Raw genomic sequence first — 23803 nt, forward strand, 5'->3', positions numbered from 1 at the left:
TGGAGGCGGTGACTTAATTTTCAGCCTCTCCGCCCCACACAACTGTGCAAAGGTGTTGATTTATTCTAATTGGAACAACAGACGGTGTAAACTCTAAATCATTTATCCCCTCTTCAATCTTTTCTTCAAAAGCTTTTTAGGTAAATTTGCCCATTAGGGGGTAACTTTACCCAGCTGAATAGATAATCACAAGATGCGTGGTCTATACCGATTTGAAAAAAAAACGATGTTGTCAATTTACATACCACCTTACGACTCATGGACCCCAGGTAGGTCAATGAAATTGACTATGTATCTGTTCAAGAAAGAATTTAAATGTCTGATCAATTTCCCCAGAAGGAAAAATTTGCTTACTTCGGGCACGTGGACACCCACAACATACTTTTATAGGTATAAATCTTTCTTTTGGTGATTTTTTCTCACGAAAATGTAAATAGTATTATACTTATTTTAGTTACAGTTTATTTTCATCTTTCTAAACTCATATCCAGTCGAGCGGCATGTCATGGCAAATTTGCAAAAAACCTTGCGATCATAATGTACCAAATTTATTGAACCAAAAATATGGGATGAATGGCGAAATCGATTCATTGGCTTTAACCCCTATAGTGCGGCTGGCTATATTTGCAGTCCAGTGAAATTATAACTACCTTGAGGTACACTGCAGCTAACTTTGTATGTATTTGTTTTGTATGTATTTCATTACTGTCAATGAAAACTCCAAACTAAAAAAGTTGGCATTGTAGAAGTGTGTCTATTATTTCTATTAAATTTTTTAATATTATATTTGGATTTGAGAAATTTACTAAATTTCATCCGTCTCATAGGGGTTAAAACCACAGCATGGGCCGAAACACACTGAGCGTATCTTGCTCAGATCATTTCACGCGTCTACATCGCGCTACATACAAATTCTCTTGCACGGCCTCACCATATGCGGTCGCACAATAGTGCTTAGAAGTCTCGTGTGCATCTTCCATTCGTTGCGGCCAGTCGCAGTCTCTCAAAATGCACACTGGCTGGCCTTTTTAAGCGACTTAATATATATTCGGCGTATTTTCAATGGCTAAAGCCATACTTTAGCATATTTTGTGTTGTGTATCATGTGCAGTAAGTTTTTATATATACATATATTTATATATATTTACCATATTATTTCAATATTATCTTTCTTATATTTACAATATTATATTTATTTATTTATCGTTTCTTTACATTGTATCTTTTTTTTAAGTTAGCATTTTTAACCTCACTAGGACAAGCCTGTGTTGAGGTTAATAATTTTACAAAATATTAAAAAAATAGTACAAAGATTATAAGAGATTTAAAATAGTACGAATATTAAAAAAAAAATTCAAATATTAAGATAACAATATTGTTACATTGACGTTTCTGCGAATTGGATACCTACATGGTACCTATCAGCCTATTCATTACAATATAATGCTGTAAACATGTAGGGTGACCATGATATTTAATTGCAATAAAAATGTAACAAACTATTATTTTTTTAAAAACAGAAAATAAGAAAGAGAGAAAAAAAAATTACATTAAAAAAGAAAAGGATGAAAAAATTAACTAATTCAAAATATTATGCCACAATTTAAAAAGACAAAGATGAAAGAATATGTTGGAAATCCTCGGATGGCAGAAATAATTTAACATTCTTTTTAAATGTACACAAGGAATTTTTTTTTTTTTTTTTATTTTTTTATTGTGTTTATTTCTTGCTAGAGCAATCCCGATGAGTAACAGAACTCATTTTAGGACAGGAGGAACTTACAATTCATATGTAGGAGGTAGTAGGAACAATTTTACAACGGTATTTTGATATCAAATATAAGATTCACATTCAATACAGCATAAAAATTAAAAATTAAAATAATGACACGTTAAGTAGAACAAACAACAATAGAAAACAAGTACAGAAAGAAAAAAAAAAACATGGATAAGATACAACAAGAAATGACAACACAGTTACATATTTTCATTTTTAAATGTAGTTAAAAAATATTCTTTTAAAGCATTGCTTTGCAATTTTTTATTGTGGTGGATGTGTTTGTACATATCTGGAAGCGAATTATATAGTGTATAGGCAATATAGTTCAGTGATTTTAACCCATATTTTGTAGTGTGTGTTTGAGGAATGCGGATTTTATTGTTATTTCGAGTATTGTGGTTGTGGATGTCTTGATTGTAAAGTGGCTTGATGTTGGTGTGAGTTGATTTTTGGGTAATTTGTAGGATGGTGCTTGTGATTTCATATTTAGGGAGGATTGTAATTGGAAGGATACCAGAAACTGAATAGATGTCCCTAACATGAGTGTCCCATGGAAGTTCAAACACATTTCTGAGAGCTCGGTTTTGAGCCACCTGCAGGTCAGCTATCAATTTCTTTGAGGCAAAACCCCAGATACAGCAGAGATAGGAAAGGTGTGAATGTACCATGGCATAGTATACTGAAGTTAGTAAAGGAATGGGTAGTAACCCTTGAAGCCTATATAGTACACCAGTTATAGGGGTAATTTTCTCTTTTATATGATTTATATGGAGATCCCACGTGAGTTGGGAATCTACGATCAGACCCAAATATTTTGTGTTCATTTTCTTTTCGAGGCAGTTGTCTCCAATTTTAATATCGAGGCTGAAATTTTTCTTGTTACCGAAAAGTATATAATGGGTTTTTTTTACGTTAAGAGTTAGTTTGTTTATTCTCAACCAGTTTGTGAGATGGGAAATATCAGCATTCATCTCCGTTTCAAGCTCCGCTAGGTTCAGTTTATTGTAAAAAATTACCGTATCGTCAGCATAAAGTTGTATAGTTCCTTTAATACCCCACTTTGTTATGTCATTCACGTAGATTAGGAATAGCAACGGTCCAAGAATTGATCCCTGTGGTACTCCACATGTTATTTTACCTAATTCACTCATTTCTCCTCCAAATTCTACTGCCGAAAAGCGATTTGATAAATAAGATCGGAAAAGCTCCAGAGGTGTACCAACAATACCCAAATGCTTCAGTTTTTCGATCAATACGTTATGATCCACCGTGTCAAACGCCTTCTTTAGATCAATAAATATTGCCGCCGTAAAATCATCGTCATCTATATGTTTCTGCAGATTTGATATAAAATCGAAGGCTGCACATTTAGTGTTAGATCGTCGTCTGAAACCATATTGTTTTGACGTGAGAATTTTGTTGTTTTCGAGATATTTCAATAGTCTTTCTTTAATGACACTTTCATTTAATTTGACGATTTAATGTGATCTGGAAGGCTATTAAATAGAAGTGGAGCCTGGTACAAATAATGTCTTTGCCCAAATGAGGATTTAGGGTGAATTGCCATAAAGTTCAGACCAGAGCCAATTCTTATAGTACGAATTTGTTGCGTTCTTTTCGCAGAACTAATATTGTTAAAAAAATCTGCATAGCGTTTGTAGGATAAATAGTTGTTTTAAATTCATGATATTACATTCCTTATAAAGTAACTGTGTAGGATATGTAAATTTTTTCTTGTACATAACTTTGAGAATCAGTTTTTGGGCAATATTAAGTGGTTCTATTACAGTCTTCAGGCAGGAACCCCAGCACACTATTTTATACGAAAGTAGGCACTGAATTATAGCAAAATACACTGTTTTTAATTTTTCCTTGTCTAGTACATGTCTGAGATCTTTAAAAATATAGATAAGTCTCCTAACTTTATTTACCAACATTTCGACATGATCATTCCACCTCAAAAATTTATCAATTTTTACCCCCAGGTATTTGAGGCTGTCTACACTTTCCAAGGGGTTGCAGTTACACGTTTGCACACAATTGTGAATAATCAAATTATGAGAGGTAGATGGCTGACTTTTATAAGAAATGCTAAAAGTGATGTATTTGGTTTTTTTGTGTATTTAAAGTTAAAATATTATTACTTAGATAATTATTAACTACTCCTAAACCTGTATCACATTTTTCAAAAGTTTCACTCCAATTTTTACCCTCAAATATTAAGGCAGTGTCATCTGCAAAACTAACAATGTTACCTGGAATTTTTAGACTGCATAAATCGTTTATATAAATAAGAAATAATATTGGCCAGAGTACACTACCTTGTGGTACTCCAAATGAGATAGATTTACTATCGCTTAACATTTTATTTATTTCTACTTGCTGTGTTCTATCACTAAGGTAAGATCTGAACCAACCCATAGCTGTATTATTAATGTCTAAAGATAATAATTTTTTAAGAAGCAACTCGTGGGAAACCGTATCGAAGGCCTTTGATAAGTCTAAAAATACCGCTATAGCTTTGTTGCCATAATCCAGTGCGTTTATAACTTTGGTCAATACCTTTAATATAGCATCACTCGTACTTCTGTTCTCTCCGAAACCAAATTGGCTGTCGGAGAGTATTTTGTATTTTTCTAAAAATGATACTAATCTTGACTTAGCCAGTCTTTCTATTATTTTTGAGAGAGTATTGAGCAAAGATATTGGTCTGTAATTATTAACATTTTCGTGATCTCCACCTTTGAAAAGAGGTATAATCTTGGCATTTTTACAATGAGAAGGAAATATGCCATTTTTAAAACTAAGATTAACAATATGAGTTATAGGACCAGCTAACTCATAAACATGCTGTTTATACACCATTATACTTAAGCCATCGATACCACAGGAAAAAGACATTTTTAATTCATTTATAACTTTAGTAACTTCAAAAATGCTAGTAGTTTTAAATTCAAAACTATCTCCTGTAACTTGAGTACCAGATATAAAATTGTTAACAAGATACATTTCGTTGGTTTTATTAGCACTGCACAAGTTTTTTGCGTATGTAGGACCAATATCACTGAAGAAGTTATTAACATGATTGGTAATTATATGTGGATCCTCCTCCAATGAGATAATTTTGTTATTGATTACTAATTTTTTTATGGACACTTGCTCCTTTTGAATATTTATGGCTTCCTTTATAATCTTCCACTGTTGCTTGTTATTACCGTTGACTTTATCCAGTTTCCTATTGTAATACGCTTGCTTTGTATATTTTATAATTTTTGTACACCAGTTTCTGTATCTCTTATAATAAGCCAGCAGTTGAATATTATTAAACTCTCCTCGACATTTGTTGTGCAGTTTGTCGCGGGTTCTAAGGCATTTGATAATTCCATCATTTATCCAAGGTTTTAAGTATTTGATGTTATGTTTTACACTTTGTACCGACGAGCAACTTTCCACATGCATTTTTAAACATTTTACGAAGTTTTCAGTAGCTGAATTAACATCTTGCGATGACAGGACTGACTGCCATGATTCTTCCTTTAATTTAGCCTTCAAAAGATTGTTATTTATGACGGTTTTGATTTTTTCATTTTCCTTTGCTATTTTCTTTTGTCTAAAGCTCATAAATCTCAGCAATACCGCATCATGATCTGTTATGTCAGTAGTGAAGACAGCTCCCTGTGGTTCAATACCGCATCATGATCTGTTATGTCAGTAGTGAAGACAGCTCCCTGTAGTTCAATACCGCATCATGATCTGTTATGTCAGTAGTGAAGACAGCTCCCTGTAGTTCAATACCGCATCATGATCTGTTATGTCAGTAGTAAAGACAGCTCCCTGTAGTTCAATACCGCATCATGATCTGTTATGTCAGTAGTGAAGACAGCTCCCTGTAGTTCAATACCGCATCATGATCTGTTATGTCAGTAGTGAAGACAGCTCCCTGTTATGTCAGTAGTGAAGACAGCTCCCTGTAGTTCAATACCGCATCATGATCTGTTATGTCAGTAGTGAAAACAGCTCCCTGTGGTTCAAATTTAGATTTTACCATAATGTGATCGATGCAACTTGAAGCAGTAGACGAAACTCTTGTAGGTGAAATTATAATTGGCTTTAAGCCGTGAAAAGCCAAAAGTGAGAGGTATTTTTGAGTTTTTATACTGTTCAAATCTAATGTATTAATATTTATATCACCACATAAAATGAGTTCCTTATTTTGTATAGATGTAGAATCAAGTAGGATACTCAGTGATTCAAGGAAACTATCTATATGAGTCTGGGACGGAGATCTGTAAATGGCTATTAAACATAATATATTATTCGATATCTGCATTCTTAAGCAGTTTGCTCCAGGGAAAACAATTTCCTCAACAGTCGCCTGAACATTTTGTTTCACGTAAGCAACTACATCATCGTTTTGCAAATAGTTATTATTTGTATTGTAAACTGTGTATCCGGGGATATATATATATAATTAATATCTTTCTGCTTCATATTAATATGGAAACATATGAACTGCTTAAGCTTCAGCCACACTAAGCGTATCTTGCGCCGCTTACTGCAACTGACGACATCGGTATAGACCACGCTTCTTGGGATTATCTATTCAGCTGGGTAAAGTTACCCCCTAATGGGCAAAATGACCTAAAAAGCTTTTGAAGAAAAGATTGAAGAGGGGATAACTGATTTAGAGTTTACACCGTCTGTTGTTCCAATTAGAATAAATCAACACCTATGCACAGTTGTGTGGGGCGGAGAGGGTGAAAATTAAGTCACCACCTCCAAGGGGCAAAGTAAGGTTTTTTTGTGCTATCCGGAGATCATGTTTCTGGGAAAACATTTTTAAGTGAAATTTCGAAACTAGCCCCAGGTTTTGTGGAGATTATTATTTGACACTTTGTTACATTTCTAGATAGCAGATGTTACAGTATCAGTCAGTCAGGAGCAGCTGTGGAACACCACCATGATGCTCCTATCCCCTCGCCAGCGAATTGTGCCCTTTCGCTCCGACATGTGGACACGTCTGTGGGATTATCTGTCCCCTGTCACCAACCGCTTCAAGCCCCATCAAGTGCTAGACAAGCTGAGAGTCTCTTTGGCTTGCTATCAAGTGAGTTGTGAAATATTACATTTTTTATTAACCCTTAGGATCCGACCAACTACAATTGCAGTTCAGTGAAATCATGACTACCTTCATGTGCAGTGTGTAGAGCGAAATTTTAAAAGTTTTCAACGCATTTCAGTACTGTCCATGAAAATTCCTAACTAAAACTTTGACATTGTAAATAATAAAATTTATTTATTTTTAAATTTAATTAAAATCAAATTTATTAATATAATTATTAAGTTCTGCAAGTATTTTTTTGGTTTTTGTTATTGTTACAGCTGTTTCGGCTTTCAAGGCCGAAAATACTTGCAGAACTTAATTATATTATTAAATTTGATTTTAATTAAATTTAAAAAAAAAATGGTGTTCTACGAATTAAACACAAAAACAATAAATAAATAATAATATTTGATTATTGATGATTTGTATGGCGCAGTTTTTGTGCAAATTTACCTCAAGGTGATTACATATTTCAAATATAATTTTCAATATTATATTTGGCTTTGAGATTATAACAAAATATTACTTGACTTCTAAGGGTTAAATAATAAATGTGCACATTTTTTTTTTAATGAATAATCTTATTATTGTGTTTTATTTATAGGGTATTATGTTGTGTTGCGTTTCCTTCTCCTTTAGCCAACATTTCAGACTGCCTTTGAGTGTCCATCATCAGAGCAGATGTTGTAGTACTGTTGTTGTAGATATGTTGATTGTAATAATAATATATTTGCTTTCTCCAATCTGAAGGCATTTACATATACTAATAATTTATTTTCATTACTCTTTGTGTGTGGAAGTGCCTATCGGCCACGAAAAATTAGTACCAGTTGAACGCTGCCGTGGCCGATAGGCACAATCAAAATATACTTTTTATTCATGAGATTTTGCATTGTATTAAATGTTTGTAACTTACTAAAATAAATCTTAGGAGATAAGACTACTTGCTTTTAATTTCATAAAAAGCAGCCATTTAAAAAATTATCATCTACTGCAGGGGTGTCAAAGATGCGGCCCTCGGACCCTATCAATACGGCCCGCGAGCCGTATGCGGCACTCAGGTCCCATCATTACGGCTCGCTACCACGTGACAATATTATGTCGCGGAGGACAGAACCGCACTCTTTCATTGTAGATTTTAGATATTCAGAGGACAGTCGATGCCTACGCGTGTTTAAAATTGCAAGCGATTGATTTACAGTGTAATTTCAAGAGACGCGCGCATCGGACGCGGTGCGCCGTGCACCAAGCGTGAGCGTAACCTTTTCTCTTACGCCGGCTGGTGGCGCTGGTCTGGTGCACGACTCGTACTCACGACGCCCCCTCCCTCCCGACCCCGCACCACAAGGGTCGCAGTTGCCGGTCGCCGGCGCAGTCAGATTTAAGCCTTAGCATCGAGCGGTCGCGTCGAGTGTTTATATTACTTACGTACTCATAGTTTGTTGTTCATTCAAGTTCTAATATTGGTACGTGGCATAATGTCGCAAAAACGTAAAGTTGATAGTGAGTGCAGAGTTTTTCAGACAAAATGGGAAATCGCATATTTTTTCATGGAATGGAAAGGTAAATCACTTGGTTTGATTTGCAACCAAACAATTGCTGTTTGTAAGGAGTTTAATTTAAAGAGACATTATGATTCGAATCATAAAGGAAAATTTGAAGGTTACACTGAAAAGATAAGAATGGACAAACTATTATCTTTAAAATCTAACCTTCACGGCTAACAGTCGATATTCACTAAAGCTAAAACTGAAAGCGAAGACGCCTTAAAATCCAGTTTCATTATTGCATTAGAAATCGCCAAGAGATCAAAACCTTTCACTGATGGTGATTTTATTAAAGAATGTATGTTAAAAGTGGCTGATGTTTCATTCCCATCACAAAAATCAACCATTCAAAATATTCCGCTGTCAAGAAACACTGTTGCTTCAAGAATAAGTGATTTATCTCAAAATTTGGATTCCCAGCTGAAGGAAAAAAATAAGGAATTTACACACTTTTCGCTGGCTATTGACGAGAGCACTGATATTATTGATACTGCTCAACTTTCTGTCTTTATATGAGGTATTAATAGTAACTTTGAAATATGTGAAGAACTATTGAAGTGCGTTCCATTGACAGGCACCACTACAGCAAATGATATTTATTCTGCTATTGAGCATTTAATAGTAGAATATGAACTCGGCTGGAATAAATTTTGCAGCATAACTACGGATGGCGCTCCTGCCATGGTTGGCAAACATTCGGGTGTTGTGACTAAATTAAAACAGAAAATATCAGAAAATTTTGTGGGAATTCACTGCATCATTCACCAGGAATCACTCGCATCCAAATATTTAAAAATGGACCATGTCATGCAACCGGTAATTAAAATAGTAAATTTTATAACGAGCAGAGGTCTAAATCACAGACAGTTCAGGCAATTTTTACAAGATTTGGACGAAAAGTATTCCGATGTACCTTATTTCACGGAAGTTCGTTGGCTCAGTCGAGGGGCAGTTTTGGAAAAGATTTTTTGAGTTACGTGACCCTATTCAAGCTTTCATGTTAGAAAAAGGCAAGCCAATTGATTATGACAACGACTGGTGGCTTGATTGTGCATTTTTGGTAGATATGACAAAACACATGAATGACCTCAATATAAAGTTACAGGGTAAAGACTTGATCGTCACTCAAATGTATTCGCATTTACAAGCCTTCGAAACAAAATTAAGACTGTGGGAAATTCACATAAAAAACCAAACACTCGATCATTTCCCTCACGTGAAATCATTTGGCACAGTGAACCAGACAAAATTGGATGAGTATTCTCAACTTTTGCTGAATCTGATCACAGAATTTAACAGTCGTTTTGAAGATTTTCGCAAAATGCATAAAATGGAATTCCCACTTTTCAACAATCCATTTACTTTTGATGCTGCACTGGCACCAATTCATTTGCAAATGGAATTGATAGATCTCCAATGCGACAGCATTGTAAAGGATAAATTTAAGGAAGTTAATGTTACTACATTTTATACACAATATTTCAAGAGTTTGAATAACTATCCAAGTATAAGAAATCATGAGGCACGTATCCTGTGTATTTTTGGTAGTACGTATTTATGCGAGCAGATGTTTTCCGTTGTGAAAATAAATAAAAACAAACATCGCTCACGGCTTACGGATGAAAATCTCCAATCGATTCTAAAAGTAACTACGACGAATATGACACCCGACATCAATGAACTTGTCAAAAACAAGAGAAGTCAGGTGTCCGGCTCAAGATAATTTACCTTGTTACCCTTCTTTTTAACTTACTGAATTTATAATAAATAGGTATCTAACTAAATAAAGATTTTAACAATTAAGTATAGGTTTTATTTTTTAAATATTGAGTCCGGCCCGCTTACACACGCCAAATGTTATAAACGGCCCTTAAGAATATCCAGTTTGACACCCCTGATCTACTGCATCATTCTGCAACGCGCAGTTTGTGTGTTTCCTTTATTTTTTTTATTGTGAAAAGTACTTTAACTTTATGGAAAATATGATAAAACTTCAAGAATATTTTCATATTTCTCTAAAATAATTTTTTATGATATGAAATAGAAAAAACATTTCTCCAGCTATTCTCGGGAATCTACTATGTATTAGTATTTAAGGCTAAGCTTAATGCTAAATCACTATTTTGATTAATCTTTGTAACGAATTGATGTACATTATGAATACCAAAAAATATACTTTAGATAAATTGAAGGTTTTCCTATCATTTTGCTCAAGTAGAAGATAAATAAAAAAATAAATTACTCAATTAAAAATATAAATGTGAACTACTAAAAAAAAATTTTTTTCAATAGAAATGTATGAACGCGTAAAGGAAACAACTTAAAAAAATACAGTATTATAGCTAAGATTATCTTTGTCAGTTTCACTTGATTATCTTTTTTTGCTTTCTCATAAAATTATTTACAAAATAAATAAAAACTAGTTTTTTGCTTGAAATCGAAAGTTTCTAGACTCCGTTTGTCAAGCAATTTTAATGCCTATTACCTACAATATAAGGTATACCAAAAATATACACATTTGTGGCTTGTAGCTTCCTTTTAAATACATTATCTGGTAAGACAGTGCTATTTACAAAATCATCATTTTGCGAAAAACAAATAAGTTGAATTTACCAAATTTCATCTGTCCCAGAGGGCTTAAACATCTAATTCTAAATTGCACGGTCACATGCTCCAATTTATTTTTTTTATTTTAACCCTACAATACTTTCATTACTTTGGTACAGTTTGCAATGTTTTCTGTGTATTTTGAATGCGCTATATACATCTTATTTTTTAATTTTCCATAAAAACCAATTCTGTTTTAGAAACTAGATAATATTATCTTTACAGTGTATGCGTTTAAATTAAACATTACTATTTCTAAATAATTAAATTTTAGTATCAAATGTGAAAAATGTTGTCAAAAATGCTAACCACATTTTTATTATAGAAAAATTGCGAGAACTCGATATTTCCAAAACACATTTGTTTTTTTTGGGGAAATTGTAAGAAAGCTGAACCTTCAATTTTATCTCGTTCATATAATAATAAACAAAGAAATAATTTTTAAAGTTAAACTGATTGTCACAATAGCAGCGCGAAATATGAATTATTCATTTTGGCTATTTTTAGGATTTTATCAATCTTCCTAACTCCAAAAAAATGAAGTATTTACGCATGGTTGAAAAAAGGATAAAAATTATCTTATAAAATAAGGACGCTCGAGGGGTTAAAGTTATTAGTTTCTCAATGAAACCAACCAAACATATACAAATTAAATAGTATTATCATGGATTTTTTTTTTTTTTAATTTGTTCTCATAAAATTCTTAAATTTCTAACACAGCGCCCTTGAGGTGATTTTGCACAAAAAACGACGCTATACCAATTATCCAAATATTATTATTTTTGCTTTTAAAATCTTCTGTAATATCCTTAGGTGTCAGGGTGTGGGAGATAACTTTGATTTCTATATATATGTTACACATACAATGTTACGCGTATGACTTAATGATATAAGCAGACCTATATATAATAGACCTCTCATGCGCAACCCCCAAAAAGCAATGACTCCTTTTATTAAAACCTTACGCTCACACATTTCCACTCACATTTTCGCATCACCTGCTTTACTCTTCTCAAACTCACATACAATAAATACTCTTTCAAAAAAATGATGTCAATTTTTTTTCTTTGTATCAAACTTCCAATCAGAAAACTCAAGGCCCAGTTGTTTTGCAGAAATTCACCTGTGACAAAGTCATCAAATGGCCATTCAGCGCCATTTTGTGTTTTGAAATTTGAACGGTTCCTGTTAAATGCCTGTTCGTTTCAGCTTTTGAACAAAGCAGAAGAGGCAGAAAAGGACAACTGTCATGTTGTTAATCTTGTCAGCTTATTATAATTTGAAAGAGTGTCGAAACGCACCTAGAATCGGCGTTTATCGGAGACTTTTCAAATGTCAAAAAAACAAAATGGCGCTGAATGGTCATCAGCTCTCACCAGTGAAATTAAATTCCTGAGACGCATGATTAACCTCTATCTATTAATTTGCTTCTTTCAGCCCGAGGCCCTATCCCGCTGCACCACCCCCTCTTCTCCGGGGGGCCCTTCACCCCTCCTGCGCCGCCCCCCTCCCCCCTCGCTGCTGGCCCCTCCCCCTCCCCAGTCCCAAGACCAACCCCTGCTGCCCTTCATCGAGATGGACACCTGCACGGCCAGCAAACAGGAGCACATCATATCTGTGGTGAGTTAAACCCTCATAATCTGTAACCCCTTTTTAATAACTGCATAATTGACTGAGCGTAGCAAAGTCTTATTTCAACTCGACCATTTGTCATTTCTTCTGTCTATAAATTTATTTGTTACCTTCCGGTTTAAGATGGTAGCCATGTTGGATACTACCTTTTTATATCCTACTATGAGCTGTCAAATCAGAATAATCAATATTATGGTACCTACCAGCCTGAATAAATTTTGAAAAAAGAATTGTCATTGATAGTGAAATTTCTTTGGACAGATTGTATAGTTCCTTATTTGAAATTTTAAAAAATGTTACTTAAAATATATATATGGTTAATTAACTCTTTGCACGCGGCCGTATCAACTGTTGTTACGGCAAAAAGTCCATACTCACACACGGCTGTATCAACAGTTGATACGGAAACTTTGAATGCCGATATTCCAGCGATATTTTGACATAAATTAATTTCCCGCACGCTTGAACATTCGTAGAACTATCACGATGCTGACATCTACAAGAATTTCTCGAAAATAAAATTGTATTTCATTAAAAAACATCGGTAATCAAGTGAGCCTCTTTGCGCCTTCGAGTGCTATAGTTTACAATTTTGTCAACGGGTGGCGTTAGTCCAATTTTGCTATTATATTAAGTGACATAAAATTTAAGTGTTCAGTTTTAGAAAAAGGTTTCATAACTAAAAATGATAAGTGCTCATGGTGTCCCACTTGTGTCTATCAACGCAGTGGCCTAAGTACACACACGCCGAGTGAATGGCGGGACCACATTCAAAAGATATGGTACGTCTTTGTATGAAATTTTATGTTTTTGTTTTTATAAACATCTAAGAGTGTTGACACACTTGGATTTATCATATTGTGGAGAATAATCTGTTCTGTCTATATAGTCCAATAAATCATGCCAGAATGCTATAATTTGACATTTAATTGCGTGCATAGGTATTTGAAAATATGTACCGCGTACGGGTATAAGTTCAAATGGTTAAGTAGGTAAATGTGTAAGCACCTAATCACAAATCTTATGATTTCTAATGAAATTTTGGTTTTGATTTATTAAATGAGAGAAAATTTAGAAACATTCTTTTTTGGACAGATTACAGAAGTACTAGTTGACTGAGCGTAGCAAAGTCCTGTTTTAACTCAACCGTATTGGATTTCATCCGTCTGTAATTTGTTTGTATGTTCTGTTTCTGATTCAAGATGTTGGCCATTTTAATGGTTCAGTAAAGATTCTTTTTTCAAATATGAAATTGTCATGTTTATTTGGACTTTCTTATTCACATTTTTCAATATTAAAATACCTACCTGCATAAAAAAAAATTTAAAAAAGAATAATCATTGTGATAGTGACTTTTTTTTATTGAATATTGCCAATCTATCCCTACGTCAGGTCAGTTAAACTTTTAGGGGTGAAAGATACCAGCAATTGGAAATTTTAGAGCTTATATCGACCTGCTGAAATGATCGGTATGCGAGCTGTAAACTAAAGTGGCCCCATCTCACCGAATAGTTTAAGTCGCATCGGCGAGCGCCGTTCATGTTTCGGACAATTTTAATACTATGGCCGACATCCACGCTCTGCGCACATAGATTTTCTAATGAGCGAAATCGAATTCGCTCTTACCAAGTGACTTATGACACATGACACAAAGGACGAAAATTAGAGCGATTGAATTTAACTTAATACTTTTATTTGCTATGATTTTCGATGATACTATTATCGGTTAATAATTATTATTAGATAGACTGAAATTTTGGGAGTGCGTTGCTCCAATAAAAAAGTAATACAACTTAACTCTATGGTTCACAATGACTGCATGTATTTCTTCAATATTCATATATTATTTACCATACTATTGTCCCTGTTCCCAACAACCCAATACAAAAAATAAAATAATATCTTTCAGGGTGAATACTTTTACCTAAACAAGAATAATGTAACCCCATAAATCCTCTTTATCATTGTAAACAAACACATATATCATAAATTACTTATATCCATTTTTTGATCTCTTGCTTCTGTATCATAAAAATCTAAGCATTTTAACCCTTGTAGAACGAATGAAATTTAGTAACTATCAAAGTCAAGTATACATATTTGAAATAATAGACACTCTTGTGTACAACAATATGAACTTTTTTACTTTGTAATTTTTCAAAACTTCTAAAACCTAACTCTGCACACTGGACATAGCACTGCACCTCAAGGTAGTCATTGTTTCACTGGACCGCAAATGTAGCCAGCCGCACAGAAGGGGTTAATTAAATTATTATGATTACAAAAACTTTTATTTCACTTTTTTTTATACTGCACCAGTTTCACCCTGCTTACAGAAATCTAACAAAATCAGTTTAATAACTGTAACAAGGAAAGTTGATAATAAAAAATATGTATTTCTCGTACTACCTAACCATGTATCTATCGACCCCAAGCACCATTTCCAGTAAAAATAATGAAAACAAACATTACATAATTTACCATATATTTTTGTTTCCTACATTTTCCTTTTAATATGCTATGCTTTGTCTTAGTACTCTAATTTCAATGTTTAACACTAACCCACTAACCGCATGTGTGTAGAACCTGCGCGAGGTGAGCATGCACCTTCTGCGGCACGGTGTGGCGGGGGCAGGGGGCGGGGGCGAGGGCGCGCTGCACGGCGTGGGGGCGCGCTACGCCGCCTCGCAGCTGGAGGCTTCGCGCGCCCTCTGCCTGCTGCTCTGCAAGGCACTCGGCGCCACGGCCACGCACGATCACCACAGAGGCTTCTCCTTCATGTAATAATCACTACAGTATATTATTACACCTTTACTGATATTTACTGTGAAACTCTCTTATAAGTTTTTTTTTAACTTCTAATGTGGGATAACTTTATAGAAAGTGAGAAACAAATAGCCATTTTTCAAAAATTCTGTCTTCGAGGCACCAAAAAACAAAACTTCTTATGCATTAAATCTTATGTGAGTTTCACTGTATTCTGACCTCATGTGTCAGTTCATCTTTCTACTCCTTTTACAAAATAATTGCATGTTTTGCCTTATATAATCTCTTATTATCTTCCTAACATTTTAGTTAAGATAATACAGTGAAACCCACATATAAGGTTCTCACAGAAGAAGTTTTGATGCTTAAGATTTTAAATTTTTTCAGTTCTTTCCAACCTAAAATTTTAAAGAAACTTAATCAACCCACATATAAAGTTGTCCCACATAAGAAGTTTTCTTTGTTCAGGTTCCTTGAACCTTATAAGAGAGTTTCACTGTATTATAAATCACTACCCCGGTATATATTATATTCGTCAATATGTGCGGTGTGCATAACTCCCATTATGATATATATGTAATATAAATATTTATCTCCCATGTTTCAACTATTTTCTTTGCCAGCAGTCCAGGGTCTCTATTCTCCATCCCTATTCTCCAAGCCCTGTGAATATTGTCTATGTTTCTGATGTTTTTAACATTTTTATGGTTATATTTTGAAATGTCGAAACAAAATGCCACAAAAGGAAAAAAAAACTTAATAGTCCCCGGGCCCACACTCAGCAGCCATTCCACCAGCAATAAGTCCTAAATCTAGATTATTCTGGAAGATCATGTTTATCATATTGTGAACTACTATGCATGCATTGATAATTTTGACGCCTTCTCGGAAGTATAATGAAGAACTCTGTGTTTTCAAAGACACCGGAACTCACTTTTAAAACAGTGACTATAAGCCGACCTACTAAGGCTTTGATAAGCCTAAAATTCCTGACGAAGTCTTCGTCTGTCAAATTAACGAAAGAATCGACCCTCTGGCTAAACGTTCTTGTTGATCTCAAAGCAGCTGCTTCAGCTTGCTCTATATTATGTATTGCAGCCAACACCGCCAGTAAAACAGCACAGCAGACGGTATTGACTGGTTAAACCCACTCTAAGTATGTACCTTCGACAATACTCAGGAATACGAAAGTCAACCAATGTATGTACTTTCGACGGCATTTGCGAGCGGTGCGGATTGGAGAATCGCTACCCAATTCTTTTGATAACATTCACATGGGTTGTCATTGGATGTTATGTCATAGTAACAATAATTTTCATTTTAAAACCTTAGGTATACATTACAAAAAATATGTTTAATATGTATGTAAAATTTACCAAATTTAAAGTATAGATATGCAGACAAATCTGGTGATGGAAATCGGGTCTTGATAAATTCTCTTTCAAGAATCAATAGGAAAACTTGTATTGTTTGAGAGGAATATATTCCTCCCCACTGGGAGAGCCATTGTCAGGTTGGTCCTACAGGCAGGAAGATAAAATAATCTATGATGACGCTGACTTAGATAATCATCAGGTACATGGAAACCAACGTCAAAAATCTACAAAAAAATAGCTGAATTTTCTATATAGCTTTGCAGCACTCTAAAAAGTGGGTAACGGCATACCCCTCTCTTCTGAGCTGCAGGGAGTGGAATCCAAGCCCAGAAGAAAGTTTGTTGGATATAGCCACACATAGAAGCTGCGCCCCCTCATGTAGAGAAATCTCAAAAAAAAATTCTGAACACTCCATATGTGTCAGAGCACCCCACCTTGTGAGGATTCCAAATATCCGAACTACTCTCCAGCCAATTTTGGACTAAGTTGAAGTATAAATTATTGTAGTACGGATATTCCGAAAGACCCTGCTGGTTCGGATAACAAATCCTAACATTTTTAATGACTGGCATACCCCTTCGATATGAAAACAAAATTTACTTTCATACACTCTTACAAGATGTTCCTTGTAGAAACACGCTTGTGGTCCGAGCTTGTGGTCTTATGACTGAGCATAGTGTACCAGATAGAATTTAGCTACACATTTCGAGATATTGAAATGAAGCTGATTTCATAGACTCCATTAAGAAATGTTATCGATGTCAGCTTGAAGATGCAGGCAGTCCATCATATTTCTAATTAGATTAAATAATTTGAGATCGTCAGGGAATAGGAGAAAGCAGAAAAAATTGATGAAAAAAAAAAGTCATTAATGAAAATAGAGAAGGGAAGTGGCGCTACCATTGACCCTTGGGGAACCCCAGAGAAAACAAAAAACTCGGCATATTGGAAAATTCCGTATGTAAAAAAATATTTTTTGCTATCCAGATAACTTCTAAAAAATGCTAGCATGCTAAGAGAAAAACCATTTGCACGCGTTTTATGGGCAAGATACTGTGATTTACGGTATCAAAGGCATTAGGGAAATTGGTGTAAGAAAAGTCTATCTAGGGACCTAGCAACACAGTCAGTGAGCATTGTGATATCTCATGGTATCAACATGGCCCTTCAGGTATCTGATTAATATAGTTTTCATTTTGATTTTGTGCTTTTCCAGTGACACCATGAATGAAGATCACCGTTTCATGCTACTGAAGACCATGGAGACTTATTACCTGGCCGCCGATTCTCTGGCGTTCCCGCTGCCGCAGGGATTCTCATCATTCTTCACTTACCTGGGCTACCGCTCCTTGTCCTTCCCCAACTTTCTGCAATACGTTCATCGGAATGTTTTTGAAGTGCAAATTGATTTCTTGAAGATTGTCATGAATGGTTTGTACGCCTTTTAACATTCAACTTTATTGAATAACAATCCATGTATTGTTTAATAATCTAATTTAAATGTACCTGAAGCTAGTAGTAATTATCCATAGTTCATTGTGTAATCTGTTTGGATTGTTATAAAAGTGCTGATGCAGTTCGAAGATCGGTATGAGACCAAAGTTAGCATTATATTTTAAATGATTCTTTCTAAAGAAAAAGGACCGATCAGTGGCTGAGTTGAAACATGCATCAGGTTCCCACCCAGGCTTCGTGGATTCAATTAAGTTCAGTTAAGTCCTTCATCTTTACACAAGCCACGTTTTAAGCTTATAATTATGGTAGGAGTTTTTCAAATTTTGTTAGGTTATTTAGAACTCCTGGAATGTTTATTTTTCTTTTTTATTAAAATAATAACATTTATATATATCAAAATTCCAAAATGTAATACCAAACAAATGCAAATGCAAATTCTTGGCTGAAAATCAGAATAAACCTCCTCAAAAGAAAATCTTTGGATATTTGTCAATCACTGTAGAGAATTCCTTCCAATTTGCTTTAATTAGGTACATACATTACTGAAATTACAATTGCTTTATTTTGGCTTTGGTTTAACTTATCAAATAGAGTAAAAAGTTACATCCAAAAAAGTACATTTTCAACCCAAAATAGTTAAATGTTCACCAAAATTTGTCACCCTATTTTAGACTAAAGTGTTACCTACATGTTTTTGTTAGTCAAATAAAATACCGAAAATAATACTGTTTTCTCACAACTCGTAAATGTTTATCAAAATTTGAACCCCAACTTATACTGAAATGTTATCTAAATATGACCCTCTTGTTACTCTAATAAAATATCCGCTTCTAAAAAAAGTTAAGTTTGCCTACATTATGAATAGCATTTTATTATTTAATTGATTGTCGAAGATAATCAATAGATCTAAATCTTACCTAATCTAAACTAACCTAACCTTACCTAACCTTACCTAACCTAAATTAAATTAAACTAATCTGTCAAGGAGATGGCGCGGGGACATGGTCAGCCGCGAGCATATATCCACATTTGGCCTGATGAGTTTTGTTTTGGTCTATACCTCAATTATATTGCAAGCATTGTAGTTTCTTTGGGTTGCGTTGGGTGTAGTAAATTTGGCGAACGTTTTTTCAATTTTGCTTCAGTTTACATTTTAAAGTTTAAACATCAATTCAGTTATAAATAATTCTTTATTTGCGATGCGGATTTACTATTTTAAGGGTAAATTGTTTAGGGAGTCAAAACTTATTTTGGTAAACAAAGTATTTGTTGCCATTTATTTCTGCCTTCAGATTTTTCGGGAGAACAAAACAAAAAATTTAAATCGTTATGACTAGCTAATATCAAAGGACACTTTTTCAAAATGAATAGTTTGATCTCTTCCTTACTTTTTAGTTGATAAGAATCATTGCAGTTTTTATACGAAATAATAAAGCATTTTTAACACTATTTGGAAGAGACATCAAAAACTGCATCATTCTTGTTCTGTCACTCCTAGCCTTACATGTTTTTGTAGCAATCATAATATCCAAATTATATTTTCAGAAGCGGGCAATGACACGCCAGCCGTGCTTCGGGCCCTTCGTCTAGCTGCCCTGGGCGGGGGCGGGCGCAGCGGGCGAGCCCTGGCCACTTCCTCCCACCCCTCCGCTCTGCGCCTGCGCGCCCGTCACCACGCAGCCACCCTTCTGGCTGGGCTGGAGCCCCCTCGCACACATCACGCCATGCCGCTGACTAACGCAAGAAGGGGTAATGAATTATTTCTTTTCATTTAATTTTTTTTTGTAATTATGGCCTTCTGAAGGCGAAACAGAAAAAAGACAGACGACTTTTTCTGACGGCAGATATGTTTTTTTTTTTTCAAATATTACCAAGAGTCTCAACTGCCCCCAACCGTCTAGAGCAGGGGTTCCAAACTGGGGCTGTACCGCTCCCCTGGGGACGTTGGTAAGATTCAGGGAGGAAGTGGTAGACCCGAGGGCAAATGGGGGTGTAAAAAGGCTCCATGGGAGTGGTGAAGGGCTTAAATGGGGTTCAGAGGAATTTAAATAACATTTTTCTAATGAAATCAACTAAGTCACCATTATAAGAAACTTGCATATGAAACATTTGATAGTATTTTTTTTTTAAATCCTTATAAAACTGCAAACAAAAATGTGGAAGGCTATGCCTATTTTGCTTGTTTGAGCCAATTTTTGTGGTAATGTATGTGGAACGGTCGCAGGAGACTCAGTTTTATATGTTATTTTCAATTTTCCACCCTATTTGAGTAACTTATTTTGGCTTTACCTAGTTCTTGTTTGTGGAAAAGGTCGTAGGACACCCCGCTTTATGTGTACATCTATTTTGAATGTTCGACCCTATTTGAGTAACTTAGTTTAAGTTTACTTGCTTTACCTAGTTCTTTTTACCAATTTTACTTGTGGGCCAGCTAGTAGCCAATTTTAAAGAAAAAAAATAATTTCTTTTAGTTTGACTGAGGATTGAACCTTCCTCCTCGGGGACTGGCTCGTAAACTGTGCTGTAAAGTTTTAAAAATTAACACAAAAATTTGCTCCAATTCCCGTTTGTATAGAAACAACATTTATTTCATACATTAACTGCTGTAATATCTTCCCTTTTTCAAGAAATGCGTATAAGTCCGCTTGTGTGTACGTGATTGCCACCAAAAGTTGATAAAATGCATTGTCATCGACAATGAGTCTATCTACTTTCTGCCGAGTTTCAGCTCAATTGGATGTCAGGAAGTGGGTTAATTTCTGCTTCCAAGATTTGCATTCATTCATTACTGAAAAAAGTGAAATTCAAATAGATGTATTTAAAAATTAGGAGACAACCCCGTTGCGTCAATAAAATAAATTAAAGCATAGTAATATTATTCTCTTAATTTTTCTAGGATTAGCTGCCTTCCCATCAGCTGATCGGTTGTCTCCATTGGACACCTTCCTGGACTTGCTGACTGCCAAGGCCAGTCTCAACGAACTGGACTTCAATCTGCTAATAGAGGCTACCATCCAAACAGATGGACTACTGAACAATTGAAAAGATACTTTTTTATATTCTTCTTCTGTCATATGTGTTGTTAAATTTTAGGCACAAATCTACGTTGCTTTGTTACATTCAGTTGTTTTTTTGAAGAATTTCGATGATATTATTAAAATATTTCGACATTTCGATAACTTTGTTTTCCGTGTTGAGCAAACAAGCATTCCTTTTTTGATAAACTCGAAACTAGTCAGTGAATTACCATTTCAGATAATGTAACTTATGAAGTCGATAAAATGTATTTTTAAAAAGAAAACTAAATTAATTTATTAACGTTAAACTTTTCTAGGGAGTATCCCTTTGGCAGTGGTGCGTCGTTGGGAAACACGCCAAACGTTCGCCCATTATTTGTATAAAGTGGACATTTAGGAGGCATTTCACTATCTCTGATTATGTTCTGACCAAGCACTAATCCGCGGATTAGTCATTTTTTCGTTTTCACTATATCTGAATAACGCTAACGCTCGGGTTAAAGTTCGATTTGACTAATCAGTGCTCGAACCTCACGTTAGGCGCTATTCCTCGAATCAAAGATGGCGTCAAAACATTCCGAGTTTGACAGCGGAGAAGTGAGTCGAATTTTGTTGCGAATTATTATGGATACCGAGGTTTTTGATTTACAGAAGCAGGTGAAAGGGCGGCGATGCGAAGGCCGCGAGTTTTAAGAGCTCGAATGAATTTGAATGCTTGTATGATCCATCCTGAATTATTTGATTGTGTTCAAAATAAGAAACAATGTATTAATTCAACACGAATCTATCTAAAATGACCTGATAATCATCATAACATAACCAAAAAAATGCACCCTTTGCGGTGTGCGGACTATGGTGGGAAACTGGATGACGGCGTTGACCACAGATCAATTGGCGTTGACGCTAGCATTCCATAGACATTGCGGCAAAACATGACAGGCGTTGCAGTAGATGGGGTAACTGCAAACATTTTGCGATGTTGCCAGACTATTTCGAGTGTTATCTATCCGGAAGCTCGGCAACAATGGTGAAACGGTCGCCGTTGAATAACGAAGTTATTCTGATCTTTAAAGCCAGCCAACGGCTAGCTAGTCAGATATTTAACCCGACATAGTGAAATACCCCCTTAGTTGTTTTTGAGTTATGTAATGCTAAAGATGAAATACACCCTGAGGAAAATTATTCTTCTCAGGGCCTCTTGTGTGGAGTGGAGAATGTGAAAAAAAATATTATAATGTTTTTATAACAATATGAGAAAGGAATTGTTTTATTTATGCTGGTTGAAATGCGAGAGAAATCATTTTATTACTGAAAATCATTGATTCACTCAAGTTATAAGTTCCACTTTCCTTTATAGTTTTCATGGCTACAGGTTGTGATTCATTATCATCCTGAAATTCCATTTGCCAATATTCATTGTTTTTAATCAGTTATCTATTAAACTTCTCAAGCGCCAAACGTACCCATTGCCTACGAAAAATTTGCATCTGTTGAGTGGCATATTCATTCATCTGAAAATGATACTTTCTGTTTGTGGGATTTTTACCCTCGGCACACTACTGGGGTACATATAGGTCGTGGAAGCTCAGCAGGTTAAAGGAATTGTTTCATTTATGAATATCTTTGTTTTTATCCATGGGAATCTATTTAATATGTATCTTTATTGTATATGTTTTATGTTACCTTAGCTAACTGCCAAATTAAATCTGTTTAACAGAATTGTGACTGATTTTTTAATGGCTTAGGGGAAATGTTTAGATGTATTTACAAAACAATGTTAAAGTGGGAGAGAGTGCAATTTGTTAGTTTATCATAATAATCTGTGAAACTACAATATAATTAAAGCATGCATTTGTATTACTAAAATGTTTTTAATAAAATAAATAGATGTTGTGAAAACGTTTTCCGTTTCATTACAAAATGCATTTATTATTGCAATGTTTATGACCAGGTATCAAATTCTTCAGTTGTATACTTTTCGCTTACATTCCTCTGCCTCCAGCGAATGCCAGTGAACATAAGTACAATCCATCAGTCACGTTGATCTACACCAGTGTTTGCCAACCTTCCACCATAAATCAGCTTCTATAGATTGATAACTTTGGGCTGCTTCGGGCTTTTTGTATGAAACAAATTGGACCTAAACAACCATAGATATGCCAATAAGACAGTAAAATTCTCATTCAGAGCCTACTTATTATACTATACACCAATGAAAAACTTTGAAAGTTTATTCCATAGATTTTCATTGGTGGATATAGTTAGGCAAACATATGACGTCGCAATATTTTGGTTCCAATTTTTTATCAGAGTTATACCCCCCTGCCTTCCACTCCTTGGCAACATTTTTCTGGTGCTTTCCTTTAAATCTCAAAGCGACTCTTAGGACGGGTTGTTTCGGAGAATTTGAACAATTCATCAAATTTCAACGTTCATTTTCAAGTTCTGTGAAAGATTTTTTCAAGTTCTGTTTTTATTTCAGTTTTGTCAAGCAACTAGCCTACAATGATATAATAACA

The 23803-nt window shown here is 34.8% G+C and overlaps 1 protein-coding gene across 1 annotated transcript in view; it reads left to right on the forward strand.

Annotated features, from left to right (window-relative positions):
- pigeon (gamma-secretase activating protein pigeon) overlaps positions 1-23183 on the forward strand; it is a 32482-nt gene extending 9299 nt beyond the window's left edge. Inside the window, exons 9-14 of the mRNA XM_089648622.1 lie at positions 6690-6887; positions 12476-12658; positions 15254-15450; positions 18029-18243; positions 19813-20016; positions 21164-23183. Of these exons, the coding sequence (XP_089504748.1) occupies positions 6690-6887; positions 12476-12658; positions 15254-15450; positions 18029-18243; positions 19813-20016; positions 21164-21309 (1143 nt within the window). The 3' untranslated portion in view covers positions 21310-23183. The remainder of the gene's footprint in view (positions 1-6689; positions 6888-12475; positions 12659-15253; positions 15451-18028; positions 18244-19812; positions 20017-21163) is intronic.
- Positions 23184-23803: the final 620 nt, after the last annotated feature.

This window comes from Hesperophylax consimilis, chromosome 3, assembly GCF_061612785.1.
Source record: "Hesperophylax consimilis isolate HC1 chromosome 3, BYU_Hcon_1.0, whole genome shotgun sequence".
Lineage (NCBI taxonomy): Eukaryota > Metazoa > Arthropoda > Insecta > Trichoptera > Limnephilidae > Hesperophylax > Hesperophylax consimilis.